Source organism: Macrotis lagotis, chromosome 1 (genome assembly GCF_037893015.1).
Source record: "Macrotis lagotis isolate mMagLag1 chromosome 1, bilby.v1.9.chrom.fasta, whole genome shotgun sequence".
NCBI lineage: Eukaryota > Metazoa > Chordata > Mammalia > Peramelemorphia > Peramelidae > Macrotis > Macrotis lagotis.
In genome coordinates, this window is record NC_133658.1 from 650664771 (window position 1) to 650687865 (window position 23095).

Consider the following 23095-nt stretch of genomic DNA (forward strand, 5'->3'; position numbering starts at 1 on the left):
CCACATCCTTTGTCTAAGTATATTCCTTTCAACTGTCTTGAGAAATTTAATTCTCAAGATATACAAGTATTATCTTCCCACGTGTGGATGTAGAGAATTTAGTCTTGACATATTTTTTTCTGTCCATTTAGCTTTTTTATGCATCTCTTGAGTTTTGTATTTGAAGTTCAAATTTTCTGTTCAGTTCTAGTCTTTTTATCAAGTAACTTTGAAATTCCTATTTCATTGAAAGTCTGTCTTTTCCCCTAAAATAATATGCCAGATTTTGCAGAGTATTTAATTCTTGGTTCTAATTCAAGCTCCTTTGCCCTCCAGAATATCATATTCCAGGCCCTCTAATTCCTTAATGTAGAAGCTGATAAGTAATCCTGACTGTGGTTCCTTGGTATTTAAATTGCTTTTTTTTTGGCTGCTTGTAATATTTTCTCCTTTAGTTGAGAAATATGAATTTGGCTACAGTATTACTCTGAGTTTTTGGGGGGTGTTTCTTTCTGGGAATGATCAATGGATTTTTTCAATAACCTTTATTTTCTTCTTCTAGGATATTATGGTAATTTCTATAATTTCCTGTATGATTTTGTCCAGACTCTTTTTCTGATCATGGTTTTCAGGTAGACTAATAATTCAGAAATTATATTTCCTGAATCTATTTTCCAGGTCCATCATTTTTCCTAAGAGGGAATTTACCTCTTTTAAGCCTTTAAAGGAATCTTGGGGCCTCAAGAGTCATTCACCTCCATTTGTCCAATTGAAGTTTTTAGAGCTTTATTTTCTTCAGTTAGCTTTTGTGGTTCTTTATCAAATTGGTTAATTTACTTTTAGATGAGTTTTCTTTTTCCAAATGGTCACTTAAAAGTATTTTCTTTTAGTTTAATTTTTCATCATTCTTCTGCAAGACTCTCATTTCCTTCTCCATTTTTCTTCTTCCTTTCTGGTTTTAAAAATCAATTTTGGGCTCTACGAAGGTCCTTTTTGTACTTGAGACCAATTTATAAACCCCTTTCAGGCTTCGTGTGTAGGCATTTGTCACTGCTTTTCTCTTCTGAGATGGCATTTTTATCATTCATATCAAAATAGTAGCTATCAATGTTTAGTGAGATTTGGGGTTTTATTTTACTCATTTTGATAGTTGAGTTCTGCTCCTGTGGTAAAGGGTGTAGAGACCCAAGTTTTTGCACTGAGGGCTGGAAGTCTGTAGTTTGCTTACTGTGCTAGGGTAGCCCTATGTCACACCAGGGTTCTGGGGCTTGATCCTTGCTCCCCAAGCTGCAGTTTAAACCCTCACTGGTGGCCTGCTGAGCTAAGATGGAACTGTCAGGATCTGAGCCATACCTGGACCAGAGCTGTATTGTGGCTAAGAGCCTTTAACTGGCTTCCTAGTTCCCCAGCCTATACTGGTATACACAACTCTTTTTACCCATGTGGAACTGACCTTTTCCTGAAGTTCTTCTAAGCTATCTGTCCGGGGTCTTCTTCCCCGGACTCCCGAGTGAGCTCCTCAGTGGGCACTGCTTCAGGCGTCCCTGGTATTTCCCTCCCCCGGGGATCAGCGAGGAGGGACTCAGGCAGACACTTCTTCAGGAGGCATATGTTTTATTAGGTGCAGAGGGATCCCCCGAATAGCTCAGGGCGCTGGATAATATAGGGAGTTATTTCCGGGCTGCCACCCCAATCCGCCCCGAGGGCAGAACCTACCACCCGATTGGAGCAAGGGACACGGACCAACCAGGCGAAGCCACTGCTCCCCTTAAGGAGCCGTGTCTTCTCTGGGTTGGTCTGACCTCACTCCCGGGGAGGTCCTAATCCACCCAGGCGGTCAGGGCCGACCCCCGACAGCTATCTTGCTGAAAATTTGTTTTACTACTTTTTGGAGGGTTTTCTGGCTCAGAGACTGTACTCCATTGTCAAAAAATCCCAACTGACTAAATCACAAATTCAGTTTATTAATAAAAATAGAACATAGGAAATTACAATTGTGCAAACACATATAAAAATGTTTCACTGAATTTCATGCTTATATAGTAATCTGCTTTTATTTAGCGAAACTTCTAGAAAAACAAGATTATGTATATGAATGTTCTTGATCAAAACCCATTTTACAAATGAAAAAAAATAGCTACTTTATATTCATTTGCTTAAGCCTAAAAATAGAAAATACACCATTCCATACTTTAAAAAAAGAAAAACAAAATAAATTAAAGTAACAATTTAAAGTATTTCTTGAGGGCTTTTCTTATCTTCTTTCTTTTTTTCTTCCTTTTGCCTTTTTAGGCTTGGAATCTGGAAAATCAGAATTTTCAAATTCATCTCCTCTTCTCAGTTTTCTGAAGAATAGAGAATTAAATTAACATAACATATGACCTAAAATTCAAATCTAATGCTTTATTACTATGGCAGCATAAAAAACCCATGCATTTCATACAAATATAATGAAGATATTCAAATAAAATACTTTTAAAGCATACATCTACTACTAAAGAGAGATATAAAGAAAAAAATGGCTGCCTATGAACAAAAAATTTTGAGATTCCTCTGGATCTCAAATTTCCTCACCTTTAAAATGAGGTTTGTCTTCTTTTTAGAAGAAAAGAAACCAGAAAACAAAGGAAATAAAAAATAGATCTATGTAAAGACACTATTATAAATGGATAGTACTGTATAGTCACAATGGCTGAACTCTGACCCTAAGAAGAGTGGGGCAAGTATACATCTCTCTTCATTGCAGAATTGGTTGACCATGGAAATGTAACATTATTGCAAATTTTGCCAGATGTAGGTGATATATGTTGGTTGGTTTTATTGACCAGGTTTTTTCCTTTCTTTTTTTGATCTTTATAAATGAGGAACCATTATCAGAATAGCAGAACAGGAAAAAATGTATTTGAAAATTAATGTCATATAAAAAAGATATCTATAAAAATGAAAAGAAACATATCTCTAGTTTATGACAACCTATTAACAAAAAATTCAAAATTAGATTGAACTTATCCATTTTAGAGACTATTATTTATCTTAAAGAGAATCTTCTATAATGGGCTAGAAAATATAAATTTTAATTCAGAGGTTCTTAACCTTTTTGGTATTATGGATTCCTTGACAATCTGGTGAAACTTATGTAACACTTCTCAGAATTTTTGTTTGTTTCTTGCAAGGCATTGGGGTTAAGAGACTTGCCCAAGGTCGCACAACTAAGTAAATATTAAGTATCTGAGGCTAACTTTGAACTCAGGTGCTACTGACTCCAGGGCTGGTGCTCTCTCTCTGCTGCACCACCTAGTTGTCCCTCAGAATGTTTTTAAAATCAAAAAGATATATAGGACTTTAGGAGCTCTGACTGGAATTCAGCTCTCCCTGGGCTGTCTGCTCTTAAGGCTCATCTTACTAGTGCCAGACTTAGTGCAGACCGCTGATCTGTTCAGCCCATTGCAGCTCAGAACTTCTAAACTCAGGAGACCTAGCTTCAGTCTTTTCATGGCAGGGAATCCAGGTTAAGGATTTTTAAGAACATAATAAGATTAAAAGGTCACAATGTCATCATGCCTTGAACACAGATACTGTTCAAATTGTCTTTAGTTTTGAGTCAGGAATTAAGATAACGATGTTAATATAGCAAAAAGTTCCTGGTAATAGGTCACATCAGGATAGAGAATCCTTATTTGAAGTTCTCTGGTATTTCAAGATGGCCATCATACAATGATGTTGGGTTTTTTTGGTCCTTCATTCTCAAAGAAGACCATGACCTCAGGGAGGTGATGTCATGGCAAGCAAGTGAATTGGATTGGGGGGAGGGGTTGTGCTAAATCACAAGCCTCACTTTCTCCTCCAGATCCATCTGGGACCAGTGGCCAGATATGAATCAGAAGGACTGGAGATGGTGCTGGATTTGAGGCAATTAGGGTTAGGTGACTTGTCCAAGGTAACACTAGTGAGTATCAAGTATCTGAGATTGGGTTTGAACTCACAGTCCTCCTGACTCCAAGGCTAGTGCTGTGTCATCTAGCTGCCCTCCAATCATAAATTATGGGGTTACAGGTGAGGTGGGGATTTGGGGAAGGGAAAACTTAAGTTTTGGGGACCTAACCTTAAATCTAATCCTAAATCAGATCTGAATCCTTGCTCTGTCACCTGTGACTTGAGTATACTTTAGCTTCTTGGGGATTTCTAAGCTTAAAGCTCTAAAAGCTCCAAACCTGTGAACACTGAGTTTATTTTTATTTTCTCTAGTGAGCTTTCCCTGTCTCTTGGCTTTGTTTTGCTGCCATCTGCTGGTTTAGTAATTTTCTACTTAGTTATTACACTTTGGATCTTGATAAAAATATCAGATCAATTCTTTATAAATTAGACCAAATATAGAAGCAAGAAATTAAAAGTAGTAAATATAAAGTCCTTTTAACTATTCCTTTGAAATAGGATTGGTAATATAGAAAAACACCTTTTAAGACTATGATGGGATTCTCCAAAATAAGCTATTTATTTTCATCTTTTAATGGGAAGCAATTCTTTTATGCTAACAGATAGTGTATTTTATAGGAAGAGTAAATGCTTTCAAATTGGATATAATAAATAAAAACAAGTATAGGACACTAGAATTACTTTTCAAACTAACTCTGATTTGATTTCCTCATCTGTAAAAAGAAGATAAAATGTATAAGCATTTATTAAAAACTTACTATGTGCCAAACAACATTCTGACTTTGGGGATACAAATGCAAAAGTAATCCAGTCTCTGCCCTCAAAAGTTCCTATTCTAACCAAGCCAACACAGTGGTGTGGTGACCAGAGAAGGATGCTCTGGTGTGGGAAGGACTGGAGATGGTGCTTTAGATGTTCACCCTTACACAGATGAAATCATAATTTAGACCAAAAAAACAGACAAACAGTATCAACTCAAAGGTGCAACAACATTATTCTGGAATTGGGACAAAAACAAATAGCTCATATCTTCAAAGAGCTAACATTCCACCAAGGGATAAACAACATGTATGTTGTAATGAAATGAAAAAAAATATATTAAAGTAATTTCAAGGCAGTGAGTGCAAATAAGTTCAAGGGTAAAGGTAAGTGGAAGGGGAAAATAAGAAAAGGATTTCTGAAGGAGATGGTACATGAGTTCTGCCTTGCAAGAAGATAAAAATTCTCTTCTTAAAGAGGTGAGGAAAGAGTGCATTCCAGATATTGGGAACTACTTGAGCAAAAGTATGAAGGTAAGAGAAGGATGACATGTATGGGAATACCTCACAGGTCATTCTGATTACTGGAAAGGTAGATAGAAATCAGATTGTGGAGAGCCTATATGTGACCTTAGAAGCATGAGAGAACCTTTTGAAATTTTTGAGTGTGTGGGGATATCAAATAGTAAGCTTTATATCTTAGGAACAACAATTTGACAATTGTATAGAGGAAGAATTGGAAAAGTGAAGGAAAGGAGACAAGAAAGCCAAAGAAGGCTGTTCTAATAGTCCAAATGAGAATTATTGAGTTCCTGAACTAGAGCATCTATTATGAAAATAATCCAGACATATAACTGACAATTAGATCTTTGGCTCATCTGTGCAGAAATAAATTTGAGCAGGGGTTTGAAAAATAATGCTGGGAAAAAAGTTTACTCTTAAGGCAAAAAAACTGACATTTACCTTGTAAGATTTGGTTCTTTATAGCAAACAGCAACTCGCTTTCTTTTAGTTGGTAAATCTGAAGAATCTTCATCCATTGCACTCTGAGATTTAGGAGAAGAATTGCAGGAAATAAAACTAGCATTTGTCAAATCTTGTAGTACTTTGGTATCTGGAAATAAAGAAAATCTTTTATTTTTTAGAATTTTTAACAGTAAACTATAGTTATTTAAAATAAATTTCAACATAACCAGAGAGGAAAAAAATAAGACTTAATTTGAAGCACAGCCCAACATGCTAGTCCCCAACATTCACATATTTAAAGGTTGAAAAATCTAATTTGTGAAAGCCTTCATAAATCCTGCATCAAATTAATCATTTGACAATTATAATCATAAATTATTTAATTTAGTAAACCATTTAATGAAGATCACTATGAATACCAAATAAAAGCATAAGGCTATTCAGTCCCATATACCTAAATATTCAGTCCCAAATACCTAAATATGTGCAACATAACAAAAAGGTACTCAGAATCTAACAATTATAATCAGATGCATGATTCAATACTTTGGATAATACTGATACAACTTAATGTTATTTTCATTTAAAAGACTAAATGGGGGGCGGCTAGGTGGTGCAGTGGATAAAGCTCCGGTCCTGGAGTCAGGAGTACCTGGGTTCAAATCCCGTCTCAGACACTTAATAATGACTTAGCTGTGTGGCCTTGGGTAAGCCACTTAACCCCATTTGCTTTGCAAAAAACCTAAAAAAAATATAAAGTTGTTTAAAAGACTAAATGGGTCAATGAAATAAAAGATTAAATGATTTATCTATGACCATACAACTAGTCTCCTTTAACTACACAATTGACCATGTAACTTCTATGTGAGAAATACTATACTACATGATAAGAGAAAGCTAAGCTGCCCCCCCCCCCAGTGCCATAATAATAGATGATAAGTACATGAGAGGTATGAGAAAAGTACTGAGTAAAGGCTAAGGAGGAAAAGGTCATTATTGAGTTGGAGCAAGAGAAGGGAAATCAGGAGAGCTTAACAGAAGCTGAGCTGAACTTTTGAAAAATGGCTAGATTGAGCTAGGTGTCATAGTGGATAGAGTACTGGCCATGAAGTCAAGAAGACCTCAGTTCAAATCTGGCCTCAGACACTTAATAATTACTTAGCTGTGTGACTTGCAAAAAAAAAAAGGAAATAGGGAAAAATGGGTAGATTTTCACAAGTACAAAAGAGGCAAGGTGAGCATTCCAAGTGTAAAGAGTACAAAGGCAAGATTGGGAAAGCACTGGGTTTGGCTAAAGCTTCAAGCAAAGGGAGACCAATGTGATGAAATAAGGCTAAAAACATTCAATTCAATTCAGTACTAAGCTTTGTGCTGGGCTCTGAGGGTAAAAGTCACCTGATCTCTAAATTGGTTAGATGGTGCCAGATTGTAGGTAGAGGAGCTTAAATATCAAGAAAAGGGGTTTAAATCTTGACTCTGCTGCCACAGAAAGTTTTGTTTTGTTTTTTTGTTTGGTTGGGTTCTTTTAGGTTTTTGCAAGGTAATGGGGTTAAGTGGCTTGCCCAAGGCCACACAGCTAGGTAATTATTAAGTGTCTGAGGCCAGATTTGAATTCAGGTACTCATGACTCCAGGGCTGGTGCCCTATCCACTGCACCACCTAGCTGCCCCCAGGAAGTTTTAAGTAAAACAGTGGTACACCAAGACTAATCTGACAGCACTATGAAGGTCAGTTCAGAGTAGGGAAAGCAGGAAGAGCTAGCACCAAAACAAAATCTATTAAAATAGCCTCTGCAAGTATAAGGGATGTAAACGAGAAGGGAGGCCTGTGAGATAACTGAGAGAAGTGACAATTGATAAAATGTGGAATGTGAGAGTTAAAATAAGACTTGAAGATAAAGGCCCTGAAAGCTATCAAGTGTTGAGTATACATACCATGGTTAAGTCAGAAGACCTTGGATGCCTTTCAAAATCAAGTCTATAAACTGTAGATTTTTTTCCTGATTGTGCCTGTACAGGTTTTATATACACTTTTTAAACTCTGTACTATTTCCCCAATAAAAAGAAAGAAGTCCCTTTAGGACAAAAATTGTTTCATTTTATCAGAGCTGAGAAAAATGTCTAGCACATAAAAATTTGTTATAAATGTTTGAGAATTGAGAGGTGTAGCTAAATACTAGACCTTCAAAGAAGAGGTCTTTCTATTATTATCACTTTAAGTGTCCGAATGCTTACCTTTTCCAATTGTTTGTGTTCTTCTACTGACTTGAGATATTGTCTTTTCTGTCTTCTCTTGGAAAGAGCACTTTTGCTCAGTGTCAGTCAACTGAAAGATGGGTTCCTTCAAAGTAACATTATCAGGAAGTTTCTGGGCCCTGGCAATTGGAATGTCCAAGTTTAACAAATCCTCCTTCATGATGGTAAAGGGAGAAAACTGTCTTGTTTTAAATGAATCCATTTGAGTTAATGATTTCAAAGGATGAGAACTGTTCTCCATTGCTGGATTACAAATGAATCGATTTGGTTTTAATTTCACTAACATTTTCTCATTTTCCAAGTTTTGTTCCTGATTAACTTGTTCAGAATGACATGGCATTAACCTTTCCTCAACAGTCTCAAGTATTTTTTCCTTGACTTCATTTTGATCAATTGGAGCAACTACATATGTCTTTCGGCTCCTTTTTGAATTGGATTCTCTTCTTTTATTTGGCACTTTAGCAGTCCCTTTCATGAAAGAATTGAGAGATGCTTTTTTATTCAGAGTTGTAGTTGTGCTTTGTGTCTGGACCTTCTGGAGCTCATTCAGGTTTTCAGGATCACTTTCCAGCTCTCTCATGGAGCATTTTAAACCTGAGTCTAAGGGAACAGAAGATTGAGCAAGATCTGCTGGTTGCATCAAGGTTTTGGGCTTAGATTTTATCAATAACTTCGATGGTTTGCTTGATGAACTCTTGTGATAATTTTTATCCAGTTTTTCATTATCTGAGCATTGATCATAGTTTTCCATCTTTTTACTGATGACTTCTGCACAAGATGCATTTTTAATGTTGTTCGTCTGGCATTTGCTGATTTTTTTAGGTGTGTGTGTTTCTGAATTAAGGTTGGCCACAGGGCTTTCTTTGTGGAACACAACCTTGTCATTATTTTCAAGTAGTTGGTTAACCTCAGAAAGTAATTCATGTGTCTTCTCTTTTCTGGTATATTTCAAAGATTTTTTGCTTAAATTTGCTGTGCTTTGTTTGGAAGGCTGCACATTCGTGATCTGTTTTTCTATCCTCGATGAATTTTGGGTCCTACAGTTAGATAGGTTTTGACTACCTTTGGTATAATTAGGAACTGTTTGTAGCTCATTTTCCAAGATTTCTAATTTGCCAGAGACTGTTTCATTATCTTTTTGACTGGGAAAGCATGACTCTTTGTCTAAATTATCAACCACAAATGTCCTTCTAACATCTCTGCCTTTATCAAAAGTTTGGAAACTATGTCCCCTAGTACAATTGCTATCTTGGTGGAATTTACTTGATGTAAGAGAGAAAAGGGAAATTCTCTCTTCGTCATTTACTACATATGTTTGTCTTACTTTGTTCTTTTTGTCATGATGCTGTGAAATTTGTACCACATTTTCCTCACTAGCTTTTTGAAACATTATGTTCTTCAAGGTGTTCGATTGAGCAAGTTGTTTAGTCTCCAAAGTGAGCTTCTGATCTACTGATTTACTGCTATCAGTCAAAAGAAGAGAATGACTTTCTTCTGAATCTTTACCCCTTTCTTCACTGGATAAATATGAGCTGGTCATTGCTTGTAGTTTTGACTTAACTCTATTCTTCTCAGTGCTTGAATTTTTTACTTTTCTAAAAGCTTTATTCTCAGAAACATTAGTTTTATTATTACTTCTATTTTTGGCACCTGTTTGAACTGTAACAATTTTATTAATTTCACCCTCAGTCAAATCCATATCAGCTTCATATACTGTTTCGTAGAACTGCTGCTCATCATTGGGTAGCACCACAGGGGGTAGTTCTGCATTAAGGTCATTGACAGATTGAAATTGTGTGTCCAGATGAACCAATTCATTTTTTTGTGTTCTAGTTTCTGTATCTATAGGATTATCATTTATCTTACTACTCTGATTTAATATAGTATTTGAAACTACAAATTGTTCCAAATCCACTGCAAGAGGAACTGCTGCAGGAAAATTACTTGATTCCCAAGATGGAAGACGCTTTTTTCTTTCAGTCACATTTCCAGATTGACTACGACTCCGAGATCTTTTCTTTTTCTCCTGCCCAATACATTGAACATTATTCGGTCCACTTGCTGAGGAACTTTTGGGACGTTGTTCTAGATAGGTCTGATTTTCTATACAACAAATAGAAATAAATATATTTCAGTAAAAAGTAGAGGAAAGAGTTAATTATACTTATGGCTGATTACAAATTTCTTCATCGGTAGGGCATGACTTTTGAACAGTTTCTTAAAACCCTGAGTCTATGACAACTGGTTAAAAGAAAAAAAAGAAATTGGGCAGCTAGGTGGTGCAGTAGATAGAGCACTGGTCCTGAAGTCAGGAGTACCTGAGTTCAAATCCAGCCTCAGATACTTAATAATTACCTAGCTGTATGGCTGTGGGCAAGTCACTTAACCCCATTTGCCTTGCAAAAACCTAAAAAAAACCCAAAAACCTGTGAAAATGTTTATTCAAAAGATTTACAATGGTGTCTATAGAGATAAACAAAGGCCAATGGCCTGGACTACCAAAAATCAAGAGATCACCTAAAACCATGTTTTATTGATCCAGTGCCACAAGTTTCTAGAACTTTGAGAAGAGGCATTTGGGGCCAACTTGGGCTCAGTCCCTAAATCCTTGGGAACATGAGCATGAGATTAAACACTTTTGCTCATTTTAATATTAGTCCCTACAGCCCAAAGCAGTATGTGGTTATCCTAAGCAAGCTACTCTCCAAAGTCTGCAAGACAGTAAAAAAAGATGCTAACATGAGGGGTTTTTTTGAGACTTATCTTGCCTAGAAAGCATTTTTTTTGGAGCAAACGTGATTTTATTGGAACAAGGAATAAGTTCCTAGTGAAAAAGTCTCTAACAATATAGACATAAACTAAGTTCTACAACTTCTAGTGCCTGAAAATTTCCTGGAGCTTTAAAAATTGAAATGACTTGCCTATAATGAACACAACCAATACGTGTTAAGAGGGAAACTTTGAATTCAGATCTTCCTGCATCCTCAGCAAGCCCTCTCTACACACAGGTTCTCTTGCCTATACTCATGCATGCTCTAATAGGAAAGAACCTCCGGGACTCTAGAGAAGAGTCACTGCCACAGTGATTGACAGAGATGTCTTCCTGGATACAGAGAAATGACTGGGCCTCCTAACTACAGTGCTTCATCCCTATAGGGCAACAGTAAAAGCCTTGAAATACCAAGTTTTTCAAGCACGGTCCAAAGCCCTCAAATATAAATTATGAGTTACTCTCTTATAACAATCATAAAATATTAAGCTCTAGAGATCTAGTACAAGCTCATCTTACAGAAGAAAAAAACCCTGAAAATCAGAGATAATAAACATGTCTAGGGTCATACATAGCTAGGGAAAAATAGTTAGCAGAAGTGAGATTCAATAGTGTGATTAAAATAATCTTGGCATTATTCATATCATATAAAAAATGTTCTTAAGATATTTGGTTAGATGTAGCAAGTAGACAAAGCAGTAGGTTTGGAGTCAGATAAGATCTGAGATGAAATCTAACCTCAGAAACATCCTAATTATGTGACCCTGGGCAAGTCCCTTAACCTCTGTTTGCCTTAGTTTCCTCAACCATAAAATGAGGATGATGAAAGCAGTCATTTCCCAGGGTTATTGTGAGGATCCAAAATATTTCTACAACTTCTAATAAAATTTTCACCTTCCTATTTTCAGAGGCAAAAATCAGACATTTAAGTAAGAATATTCTACCAATAACTATAACAAAAATATTTACTGATAGGAAACTAACAGAGTGGTAAAAATTAGAATTTCATCTGCTTTTTATGCTTTTTCTTGAAAAAAAGCAAAACAAAGGAAACCAACTAAATCTAAACTCCAGATGATCCAGAATGACATAGCTAGTGTTAATCATCTTAATCCCCCTAATCTCTAGCTAAAATAAACACTGAGTACTTTAAGTATCACTTACCAGTAATATAATTACAAAACTGATTAGTAATTAAGTTTATCTTTACAGGAAATATTGAAGCATGTCAAGACCATTTCTAAACAAAAATTATAAGGATGGCATTATACCACTGAATGCCAATATACCACTGATAGCACTTCTCCAACAAGTGGCAATGCTGGGAAAAAGTACTTGTTTGAGCCTTTGCCAGAATATTAAAATGACAGACCTTATCAAATTTTCTTTGAACCTAACAGTTCAATATCTTCAATAAAAAAAAAAAACACTCACATAAACTTTAATAAACTTATTTGTTTTAAAAGGTCTCACCTGTGGAAAGGACATTGGCAGCAGAAAAATTTCTCTCTGGATTATCTTGAGCATCCATTGCCTGATTATTTTTCTCAGAACTTTGCAATAATTCCAAATGTAATTGATTAGATAAAGATACTTTGGATGCTACTGGACTGAGAGAATCAGGTACTTTCTTAGTCTCGCCATATTGAAATGTTTCCTTATTATCACCATCGTCATCATCATCTACTGATGTAAGCAGAACTCTCATAGGCAAATGGGTAGGTCTGATGTGAGGACTTTCTCTATTTTACAAATGAGAATATTATTTAGTATATTTCATAGATGGTATCCAAAAAAAGTCACTTAACTAGGATCAGAAAATTATTAAAGAAATGATAACTCAAATGGATCAGTGATCTCATTAATGTAATTTCTCTAATGAAGTAGAGTATAACTCATTCTATAAAAATCTTTTAAATGTCCTTCCATAAGTTTTCCAGAGATAATTTTAGATAAGAAATAGCTTCATGGTTTTGATTGATTGGGCAATTGAACAATAATTTGACTCAAAAATAAGAGGGTGCTATCTATTCTAAGATTTGAAGGGTGGGGGGAAGCAGTGGGACAGAGAGAAACAAAAGAGAAAGTAATGAAGAGAAATATGGGGGGCTAGAAGAGCTAACATCAACTTCAAAATCTTTTATTTCTCTCCTTTTTATGTTCATGGAAAATAGAGAAGTATTTTTAGAACCACATCATGTGCTTGCATATGCAACTTTCATCTAGACAATTTTATATGATAAAATGACCTTAATTAATATGAATATTTAAGCAAATATTTAAAGTCCCTATCCCTAAATTTTTCAGACATAATTTCTTGAATATGATTTACAATTAAATGATGTTTCACAAAATGTATCCCCTCATTTTAGATAAATTATACTTATATAAGGACCAACTATTATTTGAGAGTGAGAGGACTACATCAAATGAAACAATGCCGACAAAAGTAAAAATATGTGTACATGTATTTACTTACATAGTCCTACAAATATTTCACTGTTTTCCTTCGAACAAAGAGGGAAAATCATTTAATTGAATTAAATACAAGATACTCAGATTGAATATGTAGCAACAATGAAGTTGATGAATTAGAGACAGGGCACTAGGAAGCAGAAAGATTCCAAATATAAGTAAACAATTGAAATAAGAATTTAATTTAATTTACATGGTCAAATGATAATGCCCACTCAAGCTATGAAATAATTACCTTCTAAATGAATGGTGCAATAAATCCAACTGATTACCAATACTTTTCTTCTGGCTAGTTGGTAATAGAGAGGGACTTTGATAATCCTATGATAAAAATAAAACAAGAAAACTGAAGATGGCTTATTTATTTAGTACAGTTGTCCCCAACCCTTTTTATTTGAGGGTCTTACAAATTTTTAAAAATACCTGCATATACTAATGCCTTCTACTCCTAAAGTGAAACCCAATAAGGAATTTAAATATTCTTTAAATATAATTTTTCCAGAGTCATCAGTTCATATTACTTTCACTATTAGATGGATCACAGTAAGTTAGTGGCATAACTGATACTCCATTTTAGTCTAGTCCAGTCTAGAGTTATATCCAACAGACTCTACAATCCCATATAGATTAAGTCCTCTATCTAAACACATAAAAATGTATTTACAAATTTCAAATGGGTGGGGATAGGGAGTGGGGGGGGTAGAGGTGTTCAGAAAAGGTTGGAAGGGAAAGAGTACAAGCTTTCTTTTTACTTTTTATCTTTTCTGCAGAAGACTATCCTTTAATAGTCCATAAAGACAAGAGTCAACTCTTTTCAACCTTTGCTCAATTCCCAATAGGATCACATAGGGCTTGCTTCAGTTAACTGAGGGGGGAAAATGCAGCTTAAACAGACTCACTGGGAAATTCAAATGGAATTCACAGTGAATCTCTTTTTAGAGAAGAAAACTCTTTTCTTTGTTATTTATCTTGGTTCAGGGAGAATATAAACAAGGTCTTTAAGGCTAACTAAAGTTAAACATTTTCTGTTTTAATTGACATTTTGTTTCAATTGGTCTTTCTAGAATTCAGGATTCTATCTAGTTAGTCTGATATAGCATCTATGAAGGTAATACGTGATGTTTTAAAAAATGATGAGTTGGGTTGGTTTGAGAAAACCCACTGATTAAAAATCAATTTGTTCACTTAATATTTATGTGACCTAATTCTAAGAGAAAATAGTTTCATTCATTTGACAGATAAATTAGTTACTTGTCACCAGGATTACTAGAAATATGAATAAATTTATCAAATCAGCATTTTGTTTGTTGTGAAGAACAACAGTTTAACTAAAAACAGGTGCTCTGATTACAAAGGAAATGATGGAGGACGCAATGGAAGAGTTCCAGGTCTGGAGACAATCTTCTGAGTTCAATTCTGATCTCACACACTTTTTAGCTATACTACCTTTTTCCCACTATACCATATCACCTTCAAAACAACCCGTAACATAGAATTGAAATGAAAAAGACAAAATTAGAAAGAGTTGAAAGTGTAGAAACAAAAAAAGAAAATGTATCAAGACAAGTAAATAATAAAACAGAGTAATCTTGTGATTGGATCTAATTAAAAAATTAGATAAAACATTCTCTCTCAAAATACTCTAAAAGTCCTCTTTTGTCATTGTTATAATCTCAACTTAATTTGCATACTTCTCTAAGGATGCAGAACAGAAAATAAGGATAACAGCAGAGCTGCTAAGACACATAAAAACACTTGAAGGTTTTCAAGGACATTAGAAAACAATTGGGAAGGATTTTATTTTTTCTGATTTGTAAAGATGAAAAGACCAGAAAACTATTTGCTATTAGTTATCTAATAACATTGATAAGACTGATACTTACCTCAGGGTGGCTTGTCATTTCAATTGCAGATATCAAGTTACTGCTCACAAAAGCTTCTATTTCTAAGAGGGTTTTATGCTATAGGTATAAAATAGACTTTTTAGTCAAATCAAATTCAAAGTTAACAGCTATATATTTGCATATATAATTTGAAGATTTGTAAAATTACTTTTAGTGTCGTGCTATTTGTCTAGTATGATTAGATAATAGGATTATTATTATTAAACTATTATTAAATTAAATTACTATTAAACTAACATTGCTATGGCATTTTCAGAACCAAGAGAGTATACATGGTATAGTGTGTTAGACTCATTTTACAAAATACAATAGAATATAAATGATGCTAACTTGTGGAGTTTTTAAAAGTCAATCTATGGCCACCTAAGGATGTTTTTGAGTTTGACACCATTGGTATAGTGAATAGAAAGCTGGTCTTTAGTTAGGAAGGGCTGGGGTCAAGTCCTTCTGATACAAATTGGCTGTATGGTCCCAGACAAGATACTTAACTTCTCAGAACTCTAAGCAATTTGCTAACCTCTAAATTGCAGAAAAGGTGCCAATCAGATCTAGTAAAAGGAGCTTCCTCATCTGGAAGTTCCCTTAATGAAATCAAGCTTCAATCTCCAAATCTTTTCTTAAGTATCACAGGTAACAGGGTGCTCAAAGTCCATTTAGTCTAATCTCCTCACTTTAGAGATGAAGAAACTGAAGTTCGCAGATATTGTGACTTATTCAAAGTCACACAGGTTATGTATTAACATGTCATTGGCAGCATTTTAATAGGACTTATGATTCCAGAGTCAAAGTTTATAAAGTTCTCTCATAATCCTGTGACATAAGTCTAAATGTGTAAAATTCAACTTTAGGCAAATCCCTAGGACTCTTAAATTGCAGAGATGTCAACCTGCAGTGGCAGAGAGTTCAGTTTGTTGTTGTCTTGAGACTTTTCAAAATACTCCCAAAACAAATTTTATCTCCATGAGGGAGTAGAAGGGTGAAGGGGAGCAGATGTTGAAGTCAGAGGATTGCTGAATCAATCATATAAGTCTTCATTCTATTTTATTTGTATCCAGTAAAATATTCAAATAATAGTCTGGAAATTAATTAATTAAACTGGATTAAAATTCTCTCTTTAAAATTCCCTACAGCCTTAGAAAAGCATATTGATTACACTAGATCAGAGATGAATTCAATAGCTATTCATGAATGCAAACTCACACTACCAAAGAGCACAATAACAAATGCAAAGCAGGGGCAAATGAATGAGCCCCAATGAGCACTGCTACAGGTGGGACCTGAAATGAGTCAAATGTTGATGAAAAAACATGGCAAAGAAATATATATATATATATATATATATGTATATAAACAGATATAGTAAAATTAAAAGAAACCTAAATAGCAATTTACTCCCTTTTCCTGTAACTATCACAGCATCTTAAATTTCGATAGTTAATAGCAAGGAATTTCCACAATATTCTTAAATGGTTCTCACATTTTTTTCTTTAGTATCTATAAAAATTCAGGTAAAAGATTTTGAGCAACCACATAAACTCAAAAATAGAACAGCACAGATACAATACCAGATGATTTAGCTTTTGACGTAGAAAAGCATTTCGAAAATTCAATTTCTCCACTTCTTTGTGCAACAGCATTTTTTCAGTTGTGAGTTTTCGAGAATTTTCTTTTTCTATACTCAGAGCCTGAGCCAATGCCCGGTTGTTGTGCTTTAAAGAAATCTTAATGATAGAAGAATTGTCTATGTACAGAGGAGAGAGAAGAAAACAGTTAATGTTTCTCCTGGAGATGCATTTCTTTCATCAGTCTCCCTTATCTGAAAACTATTTCCATTCATGTCTGATTTAAATGTCAAAGAGAATGGTTAATCAGGAAATAACTGTATGAATTTTAAAAGGCAGCCTAGAGGTGTAGCCTAAGAACAAAGCAAGGGGATCACAGAAAAAGAGAAAAAAAGAGAAAATTTCTAAAGAACATTGGTCAGAATATTGAATATTATCATGCCAACAAGTATTTACTAGGCATCTATTATACATACCATGCATTGTGCTAAGTGCTGAAGAAAGAAATAGGAAAAAAAAATTCCAAAAAGCTCTGTCCCTCAAGGAGCACATAGTCTAATCTGGAAAGACAATATCAAACAGCCATGTACAAACAAGACATATGCAAGATAATTTGGAGATAATCAACAGGGAGAAGTCATTAAGGGAATTAAGAATGTGCCTGAAAATAGAACAGACACCAGAAGATAGACTGGAATTTTCAATTACCAGATTTTGCCTTTAAATGATCAATGTAGGAAGGTATTGATACGTCCACATTTGGGGGGAGATAAACAAAAGTGAGGAGTGTTATTTCACAGGATTAAGATGATCAACTGAAAATCCAAAGCAAACTGACTTTTAAAATTAAACTAAATGGGATGGCTAGGTGGTACCAGTGGATAGAGCACCGGCCTGGGAGTCAGGAGTACCTGAGTTCAAATCCGATAATTACCTAGCTGTGTGGCCTTGGGCAAGACACTTAACCCCATCTGCCTTGCAAAAACCTTAAAAAAAAAATCAAACTAAATGGTCATGCTGCTAATAGATAATTTGGTACTCACTGTAGGTTAGTAAAATGTCTAAACCCTATGAGATACTTTACTGTCATCAAACAGATCACCTAGCAGTTATTTCTAGGTATTCATTGCAATCTAAATTTAAACTCATCACTTATATTGGCTAGTCATAGTGTAATAAATTCTGAAATATTTTAGTAGAATTGCTTTACTAGTATGAATCCTTTGTAAAGTTTCCCTTAAATTGCACCATTTAATTTAAAGGATTTTATAGGATAACTAGATTCGGATTTTTTTTTATTTATAGACAATTATTCAAGTATATATTATTTAAGATGAGTTACACTGTGTTTAATCTAATTATTTATAAAGGAAATCACATCTAAATTAGTCATTTCTTTTTCTTTTAATTTTATTTATTTAAGGCAATGGGTTAAATGAGTTGACCAATGTCATCCAGATAGGCAATTATTAAGTATCTGAAGCTGAATTTGAACTCAGGTCCTCCAGACTCCAGGGCCAATATCTACTGCACCACCTTAGCTACACCCAAAGAGGGTGGGATTTTTTTTTTTTTTGCAAAGCAATGGGTCCCAAAGGTCACATAGCTAGCTACTTTTTAGATGTCTGAGGCTGGATTTGAATTCAGATATTCTGACTCCATGGCTGGTACACTATCCACTGCATTGTCTAGCTGCACCCTAAATTGAGTCATTTCATGAAAATTGAGCAATCCTGTTAAAAAAAAAAAACCCTCTATGGACCTTAGATGAGTTTCCTAGAGAAATCATGGAAGTTACAGCCAAAAGGCTTCTAAACTAGGTTCCAGAAAAGCTAATACATGGAAGGGAAAGTGATGATAAAGATAACCGAGAAGGCAAGCTAAAATTATTGGGAGTGAGTGTCATTCCAGTGTTATCCTTCAAACTCCTAGTAATTAGTATTTCTATTGTACTTTTAGGTGGCTTGTTTTCTTTTTAATAATAGTAGTATGGTGCAAGAATGAAAGTAGGTATCATATGCAGTCTAAGGATAATGTAACTAAGGTTCTGAAAAGTGAAGTGGGCTACTCCTAGTCATAAACTAGGAGGCAGAATTTAAACTTGACATTCAGCATCTTTTCTATTAAACCATAATACAAGTCCTGCTATTTCACAAAGCTATTTGGATTCATATAAGCTACCAAGGACTGGAGTGAATTAGCAACATGAAGTTCCTTTAACCACAATAAGTGTTATCTGTCATCAAGAGACTTTAGATACAAAATTTGCTTCATTCACCTACAGTGAAAGATTATGCTAGAAGCCAAAGAATGTATGCTCCCAGGATACTTTCCCCCAGCTTATGTAACATATACTAATTAGCAATCTATGAAAATGATTTTTATTACCACTTGGAGAAAGCTGTTTTCACTAGAATTGAAAGGCAAATACAAAGGCCTTCCATTAGGCAAGCAAAACTGGGAGTCAAGTGTTGAAAGTCAAAATTTGCATTTCGACCTTCCTAACTCCAATCAGCATCATCTCTTTTTTCCTGTCCCTGAACTCCCCTGGGCCTCATACTAAAGGCATACAGTCCTGCTGGATTCTATTTAGCCCTGCTTCTTCTGAAGGAAAGCATGTTCCAGAATTACCCTCAAATAGCTGCAGGTCAGAAGAAAAGAATCAGTCTGGTTCTAAAGTGATGCCAATTCCTCCTGTAAAACTGAACTTGAGTTACTTTTCAGTGTTAGGAATGGTTACTCTAAGATACCCTGGATATCTATTTCTTGGTTGGCAAATACCCTTTTCTTAGTATAGACACTCTATCACATAAATTTTTCTACTGATTAAGGCTAGGAGTTAGAAGAGAAGTGATAAAAATGTGTTAAGGAGTTTAAAGACAAATATACATATAACTACATACATAGATATAAAATTTTAAGAGCTTCTTGTACTTTGCAAAGTAGTGGGAAAATATTACGTAAATAGGTGAGTGGTTATAGCATCATCATCATCACTAACTTTTTATTGCTGATGTAAGAAACAATGAACTTACTTATTATTTTGTTCTTTATTTTTGATGCAAGAGAAGTATTGAACTTATTGATTTTTGAAGTTTTCTTGTCCTTTACATATCTCTTAATTCTCTGAGTGAAAAATAAGGAAGTGCCTGGATCCTCCATTTCTGAAGTGGGGTTCATTGCTAAAAACGGAAGGGGGGGAAAAAGGAAAGATTAGTTCTCTCAAAAATTAATTAATAATTTTTATATTCTGAATATCTGATGTCAGCTCCCTGGTAGTTCAGGTTTGATGCTGGGAAGAAATTGAGGCACTTACAGGTTAATGAAGGAGATAACTTTTAACACAGCAAGGATATACTGTAGCACTTAGCTAGAGCAGACAAGGCCAGAATGGGATGAAGTGACTGACACATGGTCTTCAGGTAATTCCCCAAGTATAAAGAATATACCCTTCCATAAAAAGAACGGAATGTTTTTCCTCTAGATGACCAAGAAAACAAGTCTGAAATACCAGGAAGCTGCATTAAGATAGCTATAATTTGAGCCTTGCCCTTTGGCAAGTTTTGCTTTGGGCATTTAAAAAATTTTTTTATTTATTTAAGGCAATGGGGTCAAGTGATTTGCTCAAGGTCACATAAAAAAGCAAGTATTAAGTGTTAGAGGCCGGATTTGAACTCAGGTCCTCCTGACTCCAGGGCCAGTGCTCTATCCATTTTACCACCTAGTTGCCCTGGTTTGTTGCCTTTTAAGGAAAATTTACCTAACTCTCTTTAAGGGGAGAGGGAAGGAACCTGGAAGATATGATTTATATAACATATATTAAAGATGTTCTTTACCATAATCTCATAAAGCAAAGCCCTAGTCAAAAAAAAAAAAAAACAGGGGTGGCTAGGTGGCTCAGTGGATAGAGCACAGGCCCTGGAGTCAGGAGGAACTGAGTTTAAATGTGGCCTCAGACACTTAATAATTACCTAGTAGTGTGGCCTGGGGCAAGCCACTTAACCCCACTATCTTGCAAAAAACAACAATAACAACAAAAGAAGAAAGTTTTAGTACATAGGTCCATGAGTCTAAGTCATCAGAGATCTCCCAGCAGCAAATGAGCAAGTAAAAAGAGTTTAAAATAAAGTTGAATTAAATAGAGAAATAAAGCCTCAAGTAAGTGCCTACTATGTGCCGGGCCATCCTGGCAATCAGGGAGCAGACCTAAGAGTGCAGTCATAACTGGGAAGGACAAGGAAGCTGAAGAGCAAATTGCACTTGGAAAGCTTAAGTCCCTTCAAATCCCAGTCCAGGACTATCTCCAACAGCTACCTTCTTGGGTCCTCAAATGCTGCTGAGTGCCAATGGAAGAAACCAGAAAATCTCAACACTCTCAACATTTATTATTATCTACTCTCAAAAATGCCTTGCTGATCTAACCAGTTCTTTTTTTTCTTATGTTTTTGCAAGGCAAATGGGGTTAAGTGGCTTGCCCAAGGCCACACAGCTAGGTAATTATTAAGTGTCTGAGACTGGATTTGAACCCAGGTACTCCTGACTCCAGGGCCGGTGCTTTATCCACTGTGCCACCTAGCCCATGATGTAACCAGTTCTTGAACTGATTTCCTAACCACACTACCCACAGTGACTGCTCCAAACCTTTCTTCTCTCAAGTCATCTATACCATCCTGTCTTTCTCACTCTCAGTAAAAGGCCTGACCCCATATTCTACCAAGCAAAGGAGTTCTCCAATGCTAGATCTCAAATCCCCTTGAATCACCCAACACTCTTCCTTGCTGCAGTATCAGAAGAAAAGGTGATCCTCAACTTGAGAAAGTCAATCCCATTTTCTTGAACCCTCCTTTCCTGAGTTGTATATAAGCCAGTCCATATAGTCATCTCTCTTTCTAACCTCCAGTCTCTCTGTCATCTCTTTTCCAGATGCTTACAAATTTGTAGAGATTGTTCCTATCTTTAAAAAACCTTCACTTGGTCCTGATATCCTAACAAGGGATCATCTTCCCTTTTCATAGCCAAACTCCTAATAAAAACCACCTACAGCAATCTTCTCTTATCCCCAGCCCTATGGTTATTTCAAGATGTCACAAAATTATATGAAAGTTCATAAAAATGTCTATCAGCTTACAAAAAAAGGCACATATTACTTTTAGAATGTGAAGAGACTTAGCAGAAATCAAATATTTAGAGGATGTACAACTCCAGAAAGATCAGGAATCACTTTTTTGTTTCAGTTTTTGTATGGCAATGGGGTTAAAAGCGACTTGCCCAAGGCCACACAGCTAGATCACTATTAAGTGTCTGAGGCTGAATTTGAACTAAGGGACTGGTGCTTTATCCACCGGGCCACCTGCCCGCCCCAGGGATCACTTTTCATGCTGATGTACCAGGAGAAACATGTAGTTTCCAAGACATTAAATGTCATGGTTCAAACAGAGCCCCATCCCAACTTCTCCTCTTACAAATGTGGAAACTGAGGTCCAAAGGGGAGACCTACTCAAGGCCACTTAGTTATCCGGTGCCAGAGGCTGAACTGCAGTCTCCAAGATTCCCAGTTCACTGCGTAAATCTGATGCCGATCCATTCATAAAACGCATTTAATGATAAATGACCGGCCCTGTCAGTGCCAGCCCCCGGCCCGAGGCTGACGAGGCATCCCGGGCTTCTGCGGGTGACGGCCCGGCCGGGCAGCCTTGGCTCTGCCACTCGGGCGGCCTAGGGTCCTCCCAGTGTGGAGGCGCTCTCCACCCACTAGAGAGGGGTGCTGGGGGCGCTGCCCGGGGCCCTGGGGGGTGTCTCCGGGGCGCCCCCGGCCCCCCGCGTTCCGGGCAGACGCGCGTTACGGGGCTCCTCCCTCGCGCGTCCGCGAAGGCGCCCAGCTGCCCCGCATCGGACAGGCGAGCCGGGGCGGCGAGGCTGGGCCTGCGGCCCCCGCACTCAGCCCGGGCCCGGCCCCGCCGCCCCCTCCGTGCCCGGCCCCGCCGCCCCCTCCGTGCCCGGCCCCGCCGCCCCCTCCGTGCCCGGCCCCGCCCCCCTCCGTGCCCGGCCCCGCCGCCCCCTCCGTGCCCCGGCCCCGCCGCCCCCTCCGTGCCCCGCCGCCCCCTCCCCCGCCCCGCCGCCCCGGCTCGGGGGGCCCGCGATGCGCCCAGGCGGCCGCACGGGCACTCTGCCCCGGGGGCCCAGGCCGGCTGCGGCTTGCGCAGCTCGCTTACCTGGGCTCCCGCGTCCGTCGCGGGCTCCGGCGCCCCAGCGGAGGCCCGAGGGCAGCGGCGAGGTCCGGGCGGCGGCTCCGGTTCTCTATTTTGGATTTTCAAACTTCACAGCCGTTAATCGCCCGACAGCCAACCAATCACGTTCCTAGCAAGGGATTTAGGGGCGGGGAGAAGGGCTGCGCCGACGCCGGCGCCGGCGCCTGCGTGGGACGGAAGGGCCCGGAGTGCCCCCCGGCCTCGGGGCGTGGGCAGCCTGCGTGACGTCGCCGTGGGAGGCGGGG

The 23095-nt window shown here is 37.2% G+C and overlaps 1 protein-coding gene across 1 annotated transcript; it reads right to left on the reverse strand.

Annotated features, from left to right (window-relative positions):
- Positions 1-1419: 1419 nt before the first annotated feature.
- SGO2 (shugoshin 2) lies at positions 1420-22945 on the reverse strand. The gene is given in 10 exon segments (XM_074215356.1): positions 1420-2259; positions 2261-2324; positions 5634-5784; positions 7871-9994; positions 12135-12403; positions 13372-13457; positions 15020-15097; positions 16606-16781; positions 19638-19784; positions 22815-22945. Coding segments are annotated over 9 exon segments (3144 nt in total). The 5' UTR covers positions 19783-19784; positions 22815-22945; the 3' UTR covers positions 1420-2208.
- Positions 22946-23095: the final 150 nt, after the last annotated feature.